General features: G+C 39.5%; 2 protein-coding genes across 3 annotated transcripts in view; one reads left to right on the top strand and one right to left on the bottom strand.

Annotated features, from left to right (window-relative positions):
- Positions 1-2,086: 2,086 nt before the first annotated feature.
- AP5M1 (adaptor related protein complex 5 subunit mu 1) lies at positions 2,087-13,575 on the bottom strand. Its single transcript, XM_054027040.1, has 8 exons — positions 13,367-13,575; positions 7,410-8,052; positions 5,598-5,825; positions 5,161-5,300; positions 4,274-4,359; positions 4,064-4,179; positions 3,507-3,603; positions 2,087-2,335 (listed from the first exon to the last, which is right to left on the bottom strand). The coding sequence occupies exons 1-8, from the start codon at positions 13,432-13,434 to the stop codon at positions 2,253-2,255; spliced, it is 1,461 nt and encodes a 486-aa protein (XP_053883015.1). The 5' UTR covers positions 13,435-13,575; the 3' UTR covers positions 2,087-2,252.
- Positions 13,576-14,030: 455 nt separating this feature from the next.
- EXOC5 (exocyst complex component 5) overlaps positions 14,031-19,782 on the top strand; it is a 40,336-nt gene continuing 34,584 nt past the window's right edge. The window contains exon 1 of one of the 2 annotated variants that reach the window (XM_054025876.1): positions 14,031-14,200. Coding sequence is in view for 1 of the 2 variants with exons in the window: in XM_054025875.1 (XP_053881850.1) it covers positions 14,174-14,200 (27 nt within the window). In the remaining variant the exon portion in view is untranslated. The remainder of the gene's footprint in view (positions 14,201-19,782) is intronic. The other variant, XM_054025875.1, reaches the window with a different exon arrangement.

The raw sequence follows: 19,782 nt of genomic DNA on the forward strand, positions 1-19,782 counted from the left end.
ATTTTCAGATAGCATTTCCATTAGGTATCATGGGGGATTGTGGTGGTTATAATTAGCAGTAAAAAATCAACAATACTGTTTCCCATTGTTCATGCTGTGGCTATCTCACAATCACCACAACAGAGAGAGGTCTTGTGGCTATTAAACAAAGCTGTTTAGCTCAGACATGCTTGGTCTACCTCCGTTTGTCTTTTAGGCTGACTAGTTCATAGCTGCTTTCCAACATATGGCCAAATCATGCTCTCAAAACATCCCATTGAAGGCCAATGAGCCACATTTTGTCTGACTATGAAGGAGTTTTCTGCCATGGGATGTCCATGGTTTCCAGTGAGGTGACAGAGGCTGGTCATGGCCTGAGGAGAGACACCACCTGCACTATCATCCCCCTCCAAACCTTCACTGACATCCGCACGTAAATTAATCCTGCCAATCACTTTCCCTTCTTGCACACTGAAGTCCTCCTCACTTAGGGAGATTTGGAAGCATGGACAGGAGGCGAACCAAAAGGAGCATAGCTTGTGAAGCAGCCCTGCTTTCATGGACAAGGGAGCTTCTCCTATCACACAATGAATTCCTCAGCCTCTGTTGATACTCCAAAATACACAGATTGTCCTGGAGATTCTTGGACATCTGTGAATACAAAGGTAATACCCGCTATGAAGGGTGAACAAATCCCCTTTCCCTCTACTGGGATGGTGCAAAGCAATCCCCACAAGATGAAATTCAGATTCATGGCCCTTCTGTAGCTTTCTTGTACATAGGGAGGCGGGGGGCAGACCATGCCCTAACTTTAAAAAAAAAAAAAATTCAAGAATTTTTTTTTTTTTTTAAATTCTCTAGCCTAATCTGAGCACAGTGTCGGTCTGTATGTATGACAGGGTCTTTGGGGGGCAAGGGTGGGGGTCAAAACTCTAGGAAATTTATGAATGCACTCTTTGTCCAGTAGTAAAAATGAATGCAGCATCTTTGTAAAATGGGTCATTTTAATTCCACCATACTGTAGCTGTCCTTTAGAAGTTTGCATAGCAGTTTCAGCTGAGCTGCATGGTTCACATAAATTAATCTACTCTTTAGAACGTTTAACCAACCAATTAGATTACTATCTCAATCTAAGCATATTTAAATTATAGCTTAAAACTTTCCTCCTTATATAATCACTAATCTTATTTATCACACAGCGTACATTTAAACAAGAGGTACTGTAGCAGCAGCCACGGTGCTCAGTTATTAGAGGCGGCATTCTTCTCTTCTTTTGTGTTGCTCTCCAGGTTCCCATCTTTTCCCCCCCAGCCTTTCACAATTTGCTCATTTCCTGATATCTCTCTTAAAGTCCGGTTCCTGTGTTTCTGCAGATACCAATTTTCTTCTCAAAATTAGAGGTTTGCCTCTGTAAACTCACACTCCCTTGCCTTTAAGCCCAGTTTTCCAACGAAAGTGGGTTAGTGATACTTTTCAGCAAGTTAACAAACTTGGATAATTGTTAGCTATTTTTTGTTAATATTCTGTGATTTGTTTTTTAAACTGTATTTGCATCTCTGTATCATCTTTGCTACTGTCTCCTATAACAATGCTATCTAAAAGATAGATTTCCAGATTATTGCTATCAATGTAATTATGTGGTTATTGTTCCCAACTTTAAAAGCACGATACAATTCATTTGCCATTACTAAAATATAAATGAGCTAAAGTGTTCATATGTACGTCATACAGAACCACACACAAAACAAATTGGGAAGAGCAGCTGTATGAAGACAAAGATAAAAAGGATTCTTTGCTATTGGACTGCCCTATTAATTTAGGGTCCAATCTGACTCCAACTGACTTCATTATAGGAGTAAGATCAGGCACTTTATGTGGGCCTGTAAGTCTGTGTGTTGATGGACGCTGGCGCCTACGCAGAAACTGAAGTCAGTGGCATTCTCCATCTGAACAGGGCTCATCCATACCAACTTACAGCATTGGATCTTTATTTTGTAAAAGTTAATAATAGCGGGAAGATGTGTATGGGGTAGAGATGGAGTGGTGGAATCAGATTTTAAAGTGTATTCTTTCAAATAGTATCTAGGACTAAAAATTTTAAAGCAAACAAGATAAATTTAATTTAATTGAAATGTTTCCCCCCAAAACAGGAACTTAAATACAAATATATTCATTAAAAATACTGCTTTCCCACCTCCCCCTTTGCAATATATTAACATCACTTTTGATAGCGGTCTTTTTTTGTTCAAATACAAAAATTCTTCACAGGGAAATTAGAAAAATAATGTTCTGTACACTACAGGTGCTGGGGCTTTGGAATTCCAGATGTAATAATCGGAGGAAATCAATTCCCGGGCTAAAAAAGATAGACAAAATAAACATTAAATGGTATCTTGCATTAAGATATTACTTTATTCAATTTAAGAAAATATTGATCCATTCTTACTAATTGACAGAAAAAATGTAATGGTCTCTTTACATTGTAATACCCAAATTATTATTTGAAAATTGTTTCTGAAGAGGAGATATTTAAAGTCTCAGCTTCAATTACCTCTACTAATACATTGGTCACAAGCTAATAATTCAAACAGTGGTTAACTCAAATTCAGTTGCATGGTTTGGATTTTGTTTAATAAATATAAACTGCGTATTCAACATAAATATATATGGTATAACAATTAAGTGCTGTGATGAATGGTTTGGCACCACTAGAGTTCTCATGAGGAATTTCTGGGCTTCTGCTGAGGTACTTGGAAGAAATTACAAAATAAAGCAGCAGCAAATAAAACAGTGACTTTATTAGTCACCGCTGTCTGCTCACATTTAATGAGTGTCTAATATTTGCCCAACAGTGGTACTTTTTTGGTGAAGACTCAAGAATCTTAAGTGTTCAAACACATCGGAGAAAGAATGGCCCACTGTTAATTGGGGATGACAGCACTTTCCTACATCACAGGCGTGCAGTGAGGATAAATATATTAAAGAATATTAAAGACTGTGAGGCACTCAGATACTTTGTAATGGTGGCCATATAAATATTTAAAATACAGAGATTATCCACTTATGCCATGTGCATATTGTTCCTTCTATAACCCTTTTTTATTAGGTACATGTTATAAGAGAGTCTTAAAACAGACATAATTTAGATTGGAGCTAGAATACAGTAGCTATTCTACATGGAGTTCATAATTCAGTTTCCAAGTGTAGTTCATAATGGTGTATCTTGTCAAAAAGACTGCACTATTTACTGTAAGAGCGGGTATGATATTTCTAGTTACCATGTCACAAAATTTTTACATTCTTGTCGGGCTCAGTCACATCATTTGATTAAAAAGGTACATTAAAAAAATAAAGAGTTGAGAGAAGTTTTTGGCTTTAGTGACTTTTACACTGAAATTCACTAACTTTGAAAATCGTATTTAATAAAATCAACAAAAAATAATCTAATTTTAAAACTCAGCCAGTTATTTGTACTTCACGACTCCACTTTACCGTTTCAACTAAATAATCAATAATTTTGAACTTACATGTACTTATTTTTGGTTTTCCTGATGAAAAGACCTGAACAGAATGCTGGTCTGCATAACATCCAGTAAGTGTGTAGTCTGGGATCCTAAAATAAAGCTACAAAAATATGGAGAAAACATAATCAGATGCATATTTTTATTCTTACTTCAGAAATGCTGGCAATCTAAGTTATGTCACCCTTGGTGTGCAAAGATATAAAATTGATAGGAAAGAGCATCCTAGAGAAAATAGAGAACAAAGATATTGATTATGTGTGATGCAAATCAATGTAGTTTCATAGCCAATTTTAGTTATAGAAATAGAAATTAGAAATTAATGGAGATATCCCATCTCCTGGAACTGGAAGGGACCTTGAAAGGTCATCGAGTCCAGCCCCCAGCCTTCACTAGCAGAACCAAGTACTGATTTTGCCCCAGATCCCCAAGTGGTCCCCTCAAGGATTGAACTCACAACCCTGGGTTTAGCAGGCCAATGCTCAAACCACTGAGCTATTCCCCCCCCACACTTTTTAGTTAATAAAAAGTGATTACTAATTCTCATACAGACTACAACTCACTTTTACATATGCAGTACTCCCACTGCAAATTGGATCAACTGGTTGTTCTTTGCTCATAGAACCAAAAGTCACAGTTCCAGTCAGAGAAATTTCTAATGATTTGGGAAACTTTTGTCCTAGAAACAAAAACAGCCTCAGTAAAAATGTAGATAAACAAATGTACACAAAAATGACTCTGGAAAAAAGAAAGATGTATTTTATTCAGCTTACCTATCACCCAAACCAATAAGCTTTTCTCTCGAGATACATCTAGCTGACCATAACTAACTTTGTACTCCAAATGAGTGACTGGACCCCTATTGTAGAAAAGGGAGTAAAATGTCATTGGAACGAACACCATACAACTATTTATTGACAGGTATTTTATTGAATAAAGCAACAAATGTATTAAAACAAATGCCACTATTTATGTGTACACAGACAAATCACACTGAACTGAACATACTGCTTTCTTGTGGAAAGAAATTACAGCGTTTTAACGTATTAACTGCAGTAGAGCTTTTGGTGATTTTATTTCATTGACGGCATTTTACCACTGCTATGATCAACGTCAGCAGCTTTGTAGAATATAATGATAATTATATGACAATATACTGATAGCAATTGTCAGATAGGCTTAATAAAATTGTAGTTAATTTTAAATAACTATATTTGGATAAGCTGATTTCTGACTACGATTAGAAGTCTCTACAACTGGGAGATCCTGGTTCGGAAGCAACCTCAAGACTTACTCCACCAGGTGGGTGGTGGCTGAATTTGGCACAAAGAATGGTAGAGGAAAATAGGATATTCAACAAAAGTGCTCCAAGTTATCCTTTCAGAGTAGTAGCATAAATCTGGTTGGAGAAAGCATCTGTCCTGACTGTTGGTACCACTGATAAAAAAAGAAGGCTTCCTGAATCAGGATCCAGGTGAATATCCTGAGTATCTCATTTGAGTTTGAGTACATTTTAGGTGATTTCTTAACTCTCAATGACAGCAGCCTTGGGCACAAGCTTGAGGGAGAACAAATCCTGATATGTTGATCCATGAGATCCCCATTCTAAGAAGACTATTAGGGAGGTGAAGAAAATTATTTAGGATTTCTTTACTCTTACCTGTTAAAGAAAGGTATACGAGCTTCACAATACTCAAAAGCATTTTTTACACTTTCATGAAGTTTTAAATTAACTGTTAATTTTAATTGCAATTCTTCTTCCTTCAGCTGGTAAAATCCCAAAATTGGTGGTACAGGCACCTGAAGAGAATACATTAAATTTTAGGAATAATTCAGCAATACCTTCAAGAAGTTAGTTATGCTCTTTAATTTATGTTGAGAACTGTATATTTTTAATGAACCTGCAAGCCAGGCTCCTCATGTCACTTATGCTACATAGATTTGTGGTGTGCCAGGAACAGTTCTTGGCACCTTATCTTTGCTCTACTGTGTCAGAGTAAAGTTTGCTAATCCCTGAGGAAGCTCACTTAGATTTTCTCCCACCTCCAAACCCACTTGAAAGAGTGGTAAGTTATATGCATCAGGGAATGTAGTTACCTGGGAAGTATAGTAGCACAAATTGAATAAGTCAGAAGGAGGAGTGAAAGGAAGTTTGTATGGCCCACTAAATGCAGAATCATCCATGACATCAACGCTACAGGAAGTAAGAATTGCAGAGTCAAGGGAAGTCACACAGGGATGCACCAGGATATCCTGGAGTGGAGAGCCATTGGCAGGGAGGTTCAAGCTGACAGTCACATTTGATGTAGCTCCTTCCAAATCACACTTGGAACACAAAATGTCAGGAAATTACTCAATAAAATTTCTAAAATCAGAACTAGACATTTGAAAATAAAACAAAAAATAAACGATCCCACTAAAGAATTTTAAATCGACTCGCATGTGAAGATTGACAGATATACTTTCAAACCCATGTCTTTTCCCCAATTTTTAACCTTCTGATATCCTAAGGAGTATTAACAGACTCTTTTATAGAACAGTCTTTTAATTAATAAGCACTCCTTGGCAAAAGATGCAAATGAACCAAGCACATGCAGTAACAGATACATTATTAAGAATTTGATAGACATATTCAATAATTGTATGTCCAATTAATTCAGTTATTCATACATCATCAGTTTAATAGATTCAAACATGCTATTAATGTCCACTGAGATACCATTTCAGCTTTCTCACACTGATGGCCTGCAGTGCTATCCACTGTCTAGTCACTTGGTGCGCCAGCTCAGCAGTGTGTGATTACGCCAATACTTTCTTTTTATGGCTGGCTCTCTACTCTGCGAAGTGACCCAGAAACCTGCCCTACTGAGAGCAAGAATCTCTCCACCAAGATAATCCCCACTAGCACAATTGGGGGGGAAAAACCCAGTCTTCAAGAGCAGTAGACTTTGGTCAGCTTCCCTATGAGATGAGCATGTTAACACTTATTGCTAATAATTAAATTACCATGATGCACTTTATCAGAATTTCTTTTCTCCTTATCAAACAATAGCAGCTAAAAAGTGGTTAGTTATAATAATGTCACACACTTCTCTAGCACAATTTATGACAAAGAAGAGGAACTTTAAATCATTTGATACAGCTACTGGATTCACTATTAAAGATACAAATATTAGCATGTTTCATAAAAATATTATTAATCTACTTAACCAACATGCTTCCTCATTTTTACTAATAAAAATAAACACCTGAAACACACACAGAAGCTATTTAAAACAATCATAAAACTGTTTTCTTTCATAAGACTCTATGTCCTTAGATTTAGCAATATTAGGAATTACAGTATAAACAGCATGTGTGGATGCATGGTTTTGTTTTAACAGAAGAAAGCAAGATATAAAATTAAACTTTCATTTACTAGAAACCCACCAGGCAATTTTTAAAGTGCTAATGCAAAGACACTTGTAACATTCTCATTTAAGAATTTTGTTTTTGTTGATCATTACTAAACAAGACATTTATTAGATGGCTGGGGTAAATTTAGCATTATAATTGTTATTTCTCATTCTCTGTCCTTAAATGCAAACACTTACCATTTCATTTAAAATAATAAGAACACTGTAAAATACTTTGGAACTGGATGATGCTTGAGAGGAGTGTTGGTTTTATTTCCCATAAATAGCTAGTGAAAAAAAAGTGTGAAGAATGCAAGAAAATAACAGTAAAGCAACATTTTAATTCTGATTTAGCTCACTAATCTAATAAATATCCTCTGGTATACATTTAGGCATAAAAACTATTTAGTTCGATTGCCCCATATGCCAAGGTAAAATGAACTGAATTTTTACTTTTCCTAGTGCGTTCATATGCTAAATAGGTCAGTCAGATGTGTACCAGAAATATCCTCACCTTACAAGTCACAGTTCCATAAACTTGCCACATATCTGCAACATCCCTTTTGTCATATTGCATGGACTTGACTTTTTCAGTGATACAAACATTAACCTGAGGTTTGCCTTTGTATGTGCTAATTCTCCAAACTGGTTGTTTCTGTGTGTGGTTTGTAGAAACATGAATGTTATCTAATAAGCCATTCAAGTTTGTATCTAATGGGGTGCCAAGTGGACAGGCCTGCATGAGCAAACTTGGAAGTTGGCCCACTTTTGCACTCATCTCAGCTTCATTCTTCTGACTGGAGTTAATGAAGACCAGCAATCCTGATAAGACAGCGAAGGCTTGTGAGATTCCACTAATGCTAATAAGGGGTGGGCGTGGCTTCAAGGATTGCTCAACTAGGGGAAGACAAACATATATCAAACCACTCTTCTGAAAGGCAAGGACAGGCCAAAGGTCCCCTCCTCCTGTTGGAAGCGCATACACTGAAGTCTTGTTGATTCGAGAACAGCTATCTCGATATTCCACAAAGTTCTTGTCTGGATCTGTCAGCTTAAGTTCAAAAAGTAATGCTTTAAGAAAAACACTGTCCTCTGGTACGGTCACATAGCTTGCTCCATTGAAGGCTTTTGCTCGTTTTTCAACCGTGGGGTAACGCCTGTAATACAGAAACAGAAATTCATTAGCATTACTCATCTTACCCTGCCCATAAAACAAAACACACACACTTCCTTATATTTATTGTCTGAGCTATACTTTGGCTTTTCTAATTAGCCAAACGCAGAAATTCCGCTGCTGCTCTGAGAGGGAGTATTATAAAGAACTATGGAAGATGGATATAGTCAGGGTTGAGGTTCAGTCAAATATAAAAGCACAGACAGAACATTTGAAGGCCCTCATCCTGCAAATTATGCTGTGCTCACGGACCTCTATGACACCCCAATGAAACATGTGGGTGAATGGGTCTGCCCACCCGCAGCAACTTGCAAATTAGAGCCTAAATCATTGCTAATAATATAGAAGATTTTTAGCAACAAGTGGATTTTTATTGGAAAGTCTGAGCAAAAGTATTCACCCATTTCTGTTATAAAAAAGATGCAGACTATTTAAAATAAAGCCAGCATAAATAACACCTATGCAACAAAACTTTAAAAGTTGAAACGTTCCAGGAAGCTAGATCTCAGTCACTGAGGACTAGTTTCCAGACAATTTTCCAGGAAAAATGAAAAATAAGTTTTGCATTTGTGCAATACAAAATTTCTGCTACCTTTAGTGTTGTTATAATAATATTTATAAGACTACAGAAGAACATAAATACATAATATCAATGTTACTTACATACATGTAGTTTTGCATTGCTATTCCACTGTGGACTTTCATAATTCTGTAATTCCAAAACTGCACAGGCAAGAGCTTACATAATAAAATCTGTAGAGTGGTGATTACTTAAATTAATCTAATATTAAGGTTAGTCAGCAACCTTTACTTTAATATACAGAGGACTTTCAATAAAAAAAAAAAAAAGTCCATTGTTTTCAACAGGAGTTGTATGGATTTATATGTGGGCAAAATTGGATTCTAAATTGTATGGACAGTGCATCTGAAGAAGTGAGGTTCTTACCCACGAAAGCTTATGCTCCCAATACTTCTGTTAGTTTTAAAGGTGCCACAGGACCCTCTATTGCCATGTACAGTATGTGTAATTTAAGACTACTGTAACAACTTACTGTCATATATGCATTTCTTGACTGTTTAAAAAGTTATAATCTTAATATTGCATTAAAAGATTTTATATATTTTAAAATTTCTATTTTGTATCAATGTTCTTTGCATATTTTTCTCTGATTCTCTAGTGAGAGTATTTGAGAGAAACCAAGCAGCTCTTTTATCCTCAAGCAGTATTAATTTATGTATTTGTTTTAGGAGGGGGAGGGAAATCCCTATTTTCTTCTTAGGCTAATTTATATCCACCAGGAACAATTGAGGATTTGACTTTTTTAACAATTGACAAAAGAGGAAGAGTGTTGTCACTGTTTTTTTTTTTTTGGTTCACTCCATCCCCTAATCATCCTGAAACGGATTCCTATTTGGGCCAAAACTTTTTTTTGTGTGTGTTGTTCTCAGCCCCACCTAAAAGACCGCTATAAGCAACAGGGGACCAAAAGTTATTTTTATAGATTAAAACAGACTATTTACATGATTCTACAGAAATTAAAAAGATAGGATGACAGTCTCTCAGTCTTTTTGCACTTCATTTTATCTGTGCCTTCCATGTGTTCTTCTCCCTTTCTCCCTTTGATTCCTTGTTCCTCAGGTCATTGTTCTTTAGTTGGAGGGTTCTTCTCCCATTGGCTGGCAGACAGCTCCAGTCCCTTTTGGTTCCTCTCTTGGCAGAAGCCCTCATTGGAGGCAGCTATGCTGGCTTCTCCTGGTTGATTTCAGCTGTTTTTTACAAGCATCTAGGCCTTTGTAGTGAAGAGCCTGGATGCCTGGATAAGAAAGCATAACAAAAAGAGAAGCCAGAACTGTGTGATTTACACATGGGCCACAGGAAAAAGTTTGAGAATCATCTCTCCAAGTGGTCTCATATACATGATGAACAGTAAGGGGAATGGATCTGTTTCACAGCTTGAATTTTTCTCGGGACTTGTTAAACATAATTGAATAGGATGGGACCAAATTCTGCCTTGGAGATTACCTCTTGTTTTTAGCTGCTTTTTTGAAAATATGGGAAGAGGAAATGCTTGGGGTGTAAAGTTTTGCATCACTAATATCCCAGTCTTCTGCCAGCACACTTCATCTGCTTGAAGTTTGTCAGCAAGCCACAGTGATCTCATTCTATGCATGGGGAGTAGAGGCTTGGATTCAAAGCACTGATGGTGTTGACCATCAGATGATTATATTGCTTTACTGACATGCTGGTCTCTCAGCCTTGTGGTTTTCCCTTCAAGGACATGCTGACAATTTCATGGATTTAAAAGTTTTCACTGGTGAATCAGCTGTGGTGGTGCACCTATCTTTATAAGATACTGTAGAGTGAATGCTCTGATCTTTGCCTGGACGTGGATGTGATCAGAAAAGAGAGTGGAATGTCTGTGATGTCTCCAATGTCCTCACTTATGCTGAACATCAGATCCAGCATGCATCCAGCTGAGTGCATGAGTCTGGAGATGACTTTTCTGAAACCCAGGGTTTCTAAGCAAGATAGGAGACTGGATGTTAAGACATTCTTTGTATTATCTATGTTGAAGTGAAGGTCACTGATGATAATGAACTTGGGTATTCCAACACAACTATGCGCCACAGGTTTATTAGTTCCCCTAGAAAACTGACAGGATCTTTGTCTGGACATCACTAGAAGTCTAAGATGCTCTTTGCCTCTTCCATGCAGTTAACTGGGAAACAAAGTGTTTTCATAGAAAGCAGTATAGTCTACTGAATAGGGTACTGGACCAGGATTCAGGAAACCCGAGATCTATTTCCTGGCTCTTCACCTCTCTCTCTCTGTTTACTCTCTCACCATTGTCCAGCTTGTCTGTTTAGACTGTAAGGTTTTCAGAGCAGGGACTGTTTCCTACTATGTGTTTGTACAATAGAGCCCCAATCTTGGCTGAGACCTCTAAGAACTACTCTAATACATATAAGAAGAGAAATTTCTAGGGTAAAGCAGTCTTCATCTGAGGTTGGAGGTGACTACTTTCTTTTTGTCTTGTTCTGGATTCTCTCTTGATTGTGTTGAATTGAGTATAAGATTGAAGCCTTCCACTTTTACTCGTTCTTCAGGCCCCACAATTTTTTCTTATCCTCAATACGTCTAGGTTCCCATCTTTCATTCTCTGGAGAACAACAATCCTCTAGAATCATACAGATTACTCTCAAACAGGCAGGAAACTTCCCACGAAAACACAACTGGCTTTTCTAGTCAGAAGCCTTTCTACTCTCTGTGCATTGAGTTCTAAAGGATTAAGAGTCCTAAATAAATAAATTCTTCTTGGAAAATGCCCCTTTAGTACCCAAAGAACTCTCTCTATATGAAGGTTACAATCAACTTGGGCAAAAATCACACTTCTGTCTGAAAATACTTTACCTACTCTCCAGTTACAAATAGAAGAGTACTAAAACTCAAAGAAGTTATCAGAAATGTTTTTCTACATTTTCAGTTGTTTGCTTTGATCATTTGACAGCATTCTGTAGAGTCATCTTCATGGTTTTCTGTGTGCCACCAGACACTGTAGTTGGTTTTTCTCTTAATGAAAAGACCCTCATTAACATCAGAGGAACAAAACAAAAACCAAAACCACCACCACTATTTTTAAAAAGGAATTTAAATAGTATGGGTTATTTTACTGCTCTCTCAGAAATCGGAAATTTTAAAAAATATTTTCTAAAATTATAAAGAGACACTGTCAACTTGAAGTACAATATTAATAAAAAAATATTTAATTGGCATCATGCAGTTTAATCCCAGTATGGCAATTGGTTTTATTTGTTTATTTTTGGGAAGGAGTTGAAACGTTCCATATATCATCATTCAAGCTGTTATGAAAATACTGATGTCCTTACAATGCCAATTGGTGATTTTTTTTGTAAGAATTACTATTAAAAAATAAAGCAAATGCAATAAAATTATGACAAAAGAATAAGTAAGCAACCACAGTCCAGAAATATCGAATATCTTTTCACTAATGTAGTAATACCAAAATTTTACTGACATAACTGTATCCAATCAAATCACTATATTTCATCTAGTTATCGGTATTCACTTTTTAACCCTGTCCTCATACTTACCAAGCTTTACTATGGCATTTGATCAGTCACATAAGTTGTTTAATGCTTTGTATACTCTTCTGCAATTAATACTAGTCTTTAAATAATGCAAAGAGTCCAACATAAAGAAAAATTCAGATGTTTCTCACTCTATTGTACCGAATAATGGGTAATGTAATGCATATGTACTGAATTACCAAGCTTCAGGTTAAAGATGGAGTGGGAGTCTCAGTTTAGCACTTCATTGCTTTTGTCTGTTCAAGTCAGCCCCTTATCATTTGAGCAGTTATTTGAGTTTCCACGCATTACTGGAAAAAAGTACCGGCTCTCTCCCCAAAGGAAAATAGATTTTTTTTAAAAATAAATCCTTATCTCTTTTTTAAATCTCAAATGCTACTGGGAACAATTATTTCATTTTGTTATAATCCATGGACCCAGCCCTGCAACAAGCACTGCATGGGCAGACCCATGCACCAGCATGGAGCTCTAGTGAAATCAGTGAGGCCCCGTGAAGGCACAGGGGTCCATCCAGTCTGTACATATTAGCTTGTAGAACTAGGACCTAAATAACCTTTCAGCATTTCTCTCTTCCTTAAGTGAGGATGGATTTGCAGGGCAGTGCATGTGTGTTAGTTATTTTCTAGAGAATGGATGATTTTGCTGTTTCAATGGGCTTGTCTTCACTAGAATATCATGTTAGATCATAACCTTGAGGAGTCATGATACATAATATAATGTCAGACAGGACTTTGCAATCAGTATAAACTGGGCTAAATCACATTTACTATTGAGCCACTGGTCATGGGCATCCCTATTAGGGCCATGATCAGTACACAGGACATTAAACACTATTTGTCCCCCTCTATGCTGACTGCAAAGTCATGTTCAACATTGTGACAGTTAACGTGCCTCTTCTAGGTCGTGTACCAACATGACCTGATTTTCTGATGAAGCAAAGACCAATGAGAGATATTTACTAGCCCTGTCAAAGTTCCCTGATGCAATGAGATTCACAATGGTTAATATTATTGGGTCTATCATAATCTGGGAGGAGCAATTTTAATAAAACCGTATTTAGAGTAAATCACTCGATGACCTGGCTAGATTTTAAATTTTTTTTGTTTTGCCAGGTCTGCATGAGCCACCCTCACGCACACACTTTAAACAGTAGAGACTGGGATTAACACAGATTCAGGCAGCGTTACCTGGAGAACAGCACAGCTCCACAGGCCCCTTGTTCGCAGCTGATTAGCCACAGTCCCCTCAGGGCCATCACAGACAGCTAGGAGGCCAGAGCCACTGCACTTCAGTTCATCATGCTGGACAGTTACCTGAGGTGCCTGGCATCCCAGGCCTACTGGCTGCTAAGGGCATTAGTGAACAGTGACATTCCTGTCCGTCCCCCCCAAGTCCCTCCCCAGCCTGCAGCAGGCACACGCCCTCCCCCCTCTCAGCAACAGGCACCCCCACAAGCCACCCAGGCGACCACCCCCTTTGCTGGACAATGCCCCCCCAAAAGCAGAAGCCTACCCCCCCCAATCTCTCCGTCCCCTCCCCACCCAGACCAGGAACACCCTCTTCCTCTGCTCCCCAGTAAGAGCCTACGGCCCCAAACCCGGAGCCCTTCTCTGTCTCTGCCCAGCCCCCCAACTCAGAGCAGCCCCCACCCCAACCCGGAGCGGGCCCAGCCGCAGCCCCCAAGCCAGAGCAGGCCCCGGGGCACCCGCGCCCCACGGCCGCTCTCTGCCCCGCGGAAGAACTGACTGAGGCGCCCGGCGATGGCGCAGCGCGAACGCGGGAGGGGGAGGGGGAGGGGGAGGGGACGGGACGTTCCCGCCCTTCCGGGCGCTGCGCGCCGCGCGGGCTGCGGCTCCTCTGCGCAGGCCGGGCCCGTTTCCGGCGGGCGGGGGCGGTGCCGCGGCGCTGGCCTGTCAGGGGCACAATGGGCGGCGGCGGCGGCGGGGTGTGAGGGACGCGGCGAGGAGGAGCCGGGGGCAGCTGCCGCCGCAGACATGGCCGCCACTGCCGAGCTCTTCGAGGTGGGTCGGGGCGGCCCTGGGTGAGGGTGTATGTGTCCGTCCGTCCTGCCTCCCTTTGGGGCCTATGGCTGGAGGGGCAGCGGGGCCGGGGCTCTCTGGGGCCGGGGGATGTGGTGAGGCTCCCCAGGCTGGCAGGCAGCGGGGGGTCTCGCTGAGCTACACTTGGTGTCCGAGGTGAGGGGAAGCAGAGGGTCCCGGGGGTGGGCCCTGCAGCCCTCAGCAGAGGAGTGGGGGTGAAAGCCGGGACACTCGAGTTCCTGGGGGCTGGTTTCCTTCTGGGCTAGGCCCTGGGGTAGCTGGTTGCTGGAGATGTGCAGTGTTGTGAGCTCAGCCTAAACTCAGTGCTGTCTTGGTTATCAACAGTACATTCTCCCGTCTGCCTCTAAAGAGCCGGCGACTTTCCACTTCAGACCCAGGTGCTGGAATGGGAAACAACAGGGGAATAAAAGCAGAACTGAGAAGGGGTTGCTGTGCGGGGAGAAGAATAGATATGAAGGGTTGGGAAAATGGATATAAAGGAAAAATAGTGGGGGCTGTGTTGGGTTAGGTGCAATGGGGCATGCAGCTGCTGGTTCCCCTCAATGACGGCTCCAACAAAGACATTCCTATTGTGTCTTGCTTTATACTGGATTGTAAACTGTTTGCGGCCAGGAATGGTCTCTTTGCTATTTGTTTGTATGGCACTTAGTCCTCTGGTCCAAGATTAGGGCTTCTAGGTGCTATAAATAATATAATTTTTCCATGGTGCGAGCACTGTTGTAGTAGAGAGATTTTGTTCTTATAGACCATCTCGATGCTGACTTGCCTCCATGCAATGGCAAATGAAGTATCCAGCACATGCTTCATACATCACCTGGAAATGTTCCATGGACCAGTTTGGGAACATTGGCATTAAACCTTCCCCCTGGCCAAGGGAATAGTTATTCTGCTACTGTATTTGAATCAGATACATTGTGAATCATTATTATGACCGATCCATGTTTAACACAGTTTTTTCTGGCTTGTATCAAAAGAAAAAAGCAATCTTAAAACACTATGTTATAACTGCATTAAGGAGCCATATATTCACACCCTTTACTTTATAATTGTGTTTGGAAAAATATGTTTGCCTCTCAACCTGAAGACAACATGGTTGCATTTTGTAGTGTAGCTGTTGGATATGCATAAAACACTAGGTCTTTTCTGCATTACAAAATGGAATTGGTTGTTACATGACAAAACATGGTTTGTAGTGGTGGTTTAGCTGTGTTGGTCCCAGGATATTAGAGAGCCAAGGTGGGTGAGGTAGTATCTTTTATTGGACCGACTTCTGTTGGTGAGAGAGACAAGCTATCGAGCAATGCAGCGCTCATCTTCAGGTGTGGGGAAGGTACTCAGAGTGTCACAGCTAAATACAAGGTGGAGCAGATTGTTTAGTATAAGCAGCTAACACATATTGTCAGAGACCATTCAAAGGGAAATGCCTGTTAACACGTCTGCAATCATAGGACAAAAAAGGGGTGGTTAGATTATTGTAATAAGCCATAACTCCAGTGTTTTTATTGGGTTCGTGATTTTTAGTGTCTTGCAAAGTTATGAATTTAAGCTACCAGGCTCATCTTTTGAACGTGTTGTGCAGGGTTTTTTTTTGAGGATGAGGACTGAGAGATCAGCTATGGAGTGATGGTTTTGTGAAAAGTGTTCCCCCTTGGATGACTTGTTGTTTTTTATCTTTTATCATTTTTCTGTGCGAGTTCATTTGCGAGTGTAGTTATTGTCTGGTTTCACCCACATAGTTGTTGAGACATTTAGTGCACTGGATGAGCTACTCCACATGTGATAGGCATCTTGAAAGATGTCTTGTGGGAAATATTGATCATCATGCCAGTGGAGATATGTCTTCCAGTTTTGCATCTGTTTTGGCAGGGTCTGGTGCTACTTTCCGTTGGTCCTCATCTATGGGGAGGTTTCAGAGTAGCAGCCGTGTTAGTCTGTATCCGCAAAAAGAAGAACAGGAGTACTCTAAGGTGCCACAAGTACTCCTGTTCTTCTTTTTATCTATGGGGAGGTTGCTTCTGATGATGAGCTTGGAAAGTTGAGGGGTTGTTTGAAGGCCAGAAGAGTGGGCTGGGGAAAATTTCTTTCAAGATGTGGTCCCCATTGAGTATAAGTTGTAACTGTTTAATGATACCCCATATGGGTTGCAGTGTGAGGTGTAGGTGACAACTAGGTTTGTGCAGTTGGAGTGGTTTCCCACTCTCCTCTGCATTGAAGCAGATTCTCTCTGGGTATTTGGGTGGTCCATTCCATGATGGAAACTACTTCTCTGGTGGAATGTCCTTGTTCAACGAAGGCAGTTTTAAGTATGTTAAGGTGTATATCCTGGACTTTCTCCTTAGAGTAAGTATATTTTGTGTTGCCTGGCTGTAAATAAAGGATTTCTTGGTGTGGTTACAGGATCTGTGAAGGTAAGTGTGGTGATCTGTGGGTTTATTTTATATAGTTGTCTGTAGAGTTCCATTGTAGAAGCTGATTGTGGTGGCCAGGAAGTTAATGCTGGTGCAGGAGTGTTCTAGAGACAGTTTGATGGATGGGTAGTGGTTGTTTTTGAAGTTGTGGTGGAAATCTATGACAGATGACCTACGCTCTCTCCAGAAATGAAAATATCATTGATGTATCTCAGGCATATCATTGATTTCGTGGTATATTTGGCCACTAATTCTTCCTCAAAGTGGTCCATGAAGAGGATGACATCTTGGGGAGCCATCCTAGTATCCATGTCTGTTCCCATAGTTTGGACAAAGTGTTGCTGAACGTGAAATTGTTATGGGTGAGGATGAAATGGATGAGTTTGGTGGTGTGTTTGGAGTGGTTATCTGAGTGTTGTCCATTGTCTTGTAGATATTTGAGGCAGGCAGCAATGCTGTCATTATGAGGGATGTTGGTGTGTAGGGAGGTGACATCCATGGTGCAAGGATGATGATTTGAGGGAAATTATTAATGTTGTGGAGTTTCTGCAGGAAGTCAGTTGCTTCCTGGAGGAAGCTGGCCTTTTGTGCGGTGAGTGGTTTGAGGATGGTTTCTGAGTCCTGATCATCTGCCAATAAAAGTGCCATGGCCAGATAAGATGGATCTGCATAGGTTCCCTTGTTTGTGTATCTTGGGAAGCATGTGGAGGGTGCCTCACGTGACTTAATGGGAAATGAAGTTGTAGAGTTTCTCTTGGAGTTGTTTGTGGAAGGATTTGGTGATATGCTTAAGTACCTGTGTGAATTGTGGTATGGGGTCTTCTTTGACTTCTTCATAATAGGTGGTGTCGGAGAGTTGTTGTTTGGCCTTGTTAATGTAGTCATCGCGGTTGAGAACTGCGATGTCTCCCCTTTGTCTGCTGGTTTGATTACTGTTTGATGGTTTCAGGGACTGTGTAGCTGTCCTCTCAGCGGTAGAGAGATTGTGGTAGATGTGATGTTTACAGATTTCACAATCAATTTTCCTAAAGCAATCAATGTAATGATAAAGTGTGTGATTTTATCACTGTGGGGTATCCAGTCAGATAATTCTTTTTTCTTATGACTGTTGGTGGAGATGTGTTAGTTGTGGGTTGTGTCTTTGTTGTGAAATAATTCTTTGAGGATGGGTCCACGAAAGAATTCTTCTAATTCTCCATGTTAGTATGGTATCAGTTTCTGTGGTGGGGCAGAAGTTCAGTTCCTTAGAGACTAAAGATAATTCAGCTCCGATTAGGGCTGGTCTTGATAAATGATGATGGGGTGTTGTGTAGTGTCTATATGGTGAGTTCTGGTGCCCCGGTTTCTCCTGGAGTTGGGGTTGTGGAGTTGGTTTTGCTTTTTGTTTTTGTGTTGGATGGCTATCATCAGGTTTTTTGATAGATGTTTTAGTTTTTTTGCATAATCCCCAGGTAGTTGTCCTGTTGTTGTTGTTTTTTTCCCTTCCAGTGTATGGGAGTATGTGATGATTTCTTGTTTGAGATGGTCTCTTTTGGAGTATGTAAGGTACAAGAGATGGTTCCTCAGTTTTTCTGAAGTCCTTCTGCAGAGCTGTTCAGTGTATTTGGAGTTGTATGTAGTGGTCAGATTGTTATTGATGATGTTTTGTTTCTTGCATTTGCCCAGGAAATAGATGTCGCTGTTAAGTTTTGCTTCCTTTTTCTTTGTGTTGTGGAATTTCCATTTCAGATGGCAAAATTTGATATCTATCATGTACCAGAATTTGATACCTATATAGCAGCCATGTTGAAATTGTAGTGTGCAGATGAAGCCTTACCCTAGATACCAGGTTTGAAACATTGTTCCCTAATATAGGTATGCAGTCTATTTTTGTCCACTTAAGCAAATAAGTTGTAATAGCTTTTAAAATAACTGTTAGTCAATAAGCTGCTTGTGGGACCTCTCCTATTAATGTTTGAATTTGAAAAGTGATGTGTATTATGATGGTAACTGGGTTGAACATAGATAGAGGAAGATGTGTTACTGCCTCATTTGGGCAGAACTATGTTTGAGAGATATTTTCAACCTGATTATACACCCTGGTGTGGACAGAGAGTTAATGAAAATTGATGAGCCAGAGGGGACTTGAAGAATCGATCTATCTACTGAGCCAAAATAGAGTTCAACTATGATTATGGCTGAACTGGATTTTAACATGGTTTGATCCAGTTTGGGTCCATTTGTCCAGGCCAGACCAAACTATGTTATTGCCCAATTCAACCACAATTGTCATTAAATTCGGTTGTTTTGGCACTGTAGATACGGTCCCATATATTGCTTTGGTGTTAGAGGGAGGTTCAAAGCTGTACAGAAAATGCCTGTTAGAGTTCATCTGATGATATCACTTTTACAGATTGGGTGCTTAGAAATGACATTTACAGTAAATGTTATTTTCTGCAACCGTGGAAAGGAAATGTAAAATGCTTACTCAACCATCAGATTGCTCTAGATACTCTTTTTTATTGTATAGCTGTTTGAGCTTTTATGTAATACTTTTCACTATTCTAATTCTTGCCGAAAGAGAAGCAGCAACAGATAATTCAGTACTAATATTCTTTTTGTTGTTGATGATGTTTAAGAGCTCTTTTTGTTTGTTTCTAAAGAGACAGAAAGATTGGACAGTGATGCTTTACGGGGATATTTATGTTCAGTACATGTTAACCATCTTCATACTATAAAGGATGCACAATTTGACATGTACTGTATTGTTTCACATTCCACCAAAAAAACTGGGATATAAACCACTACAGTAGATTATTGTTCAATACAGTTGTAATAATTTAATCTATTTTCAATAAATGTTTTCCCTTCTTATCAAGCTTATACATTTGCAGTTGAATGTGTTACGTAACTCTCAAAGTGACATTATCAATTTCAAAATCAGGTATCGCTTACTGCAACATCAATCAAATCAATATACAATTCACTTACTGTAACTTCTAAAATTACTATAATTTAAAGATTGGAGAAAAAAACTATTTTCTAAGTTTACATTGATCAATACTTTGTATTTCCCGTGTGTGTTTGTGTGTAACTTTCAGACAACAATGGGGAGAGGAAAACGTGAATGTAAAATTACCAAAATTGGCCAGGAGG

The sequence above is a fragment of the Malaclemys terrapin genome, chromosome 4 (genome assembly GCF_027887155.1).
Source record: "Malaclemys terrapin pileata isolate rMalTer1 chromosome 4, rMalTer1.hap1, whole genome shotgun sequence".
Lineage (NCBI taxonomy): Eukaryota > Metazoa > Chordata > Testudines > Emydidae > Malaclemys > Malaclemys terrapin.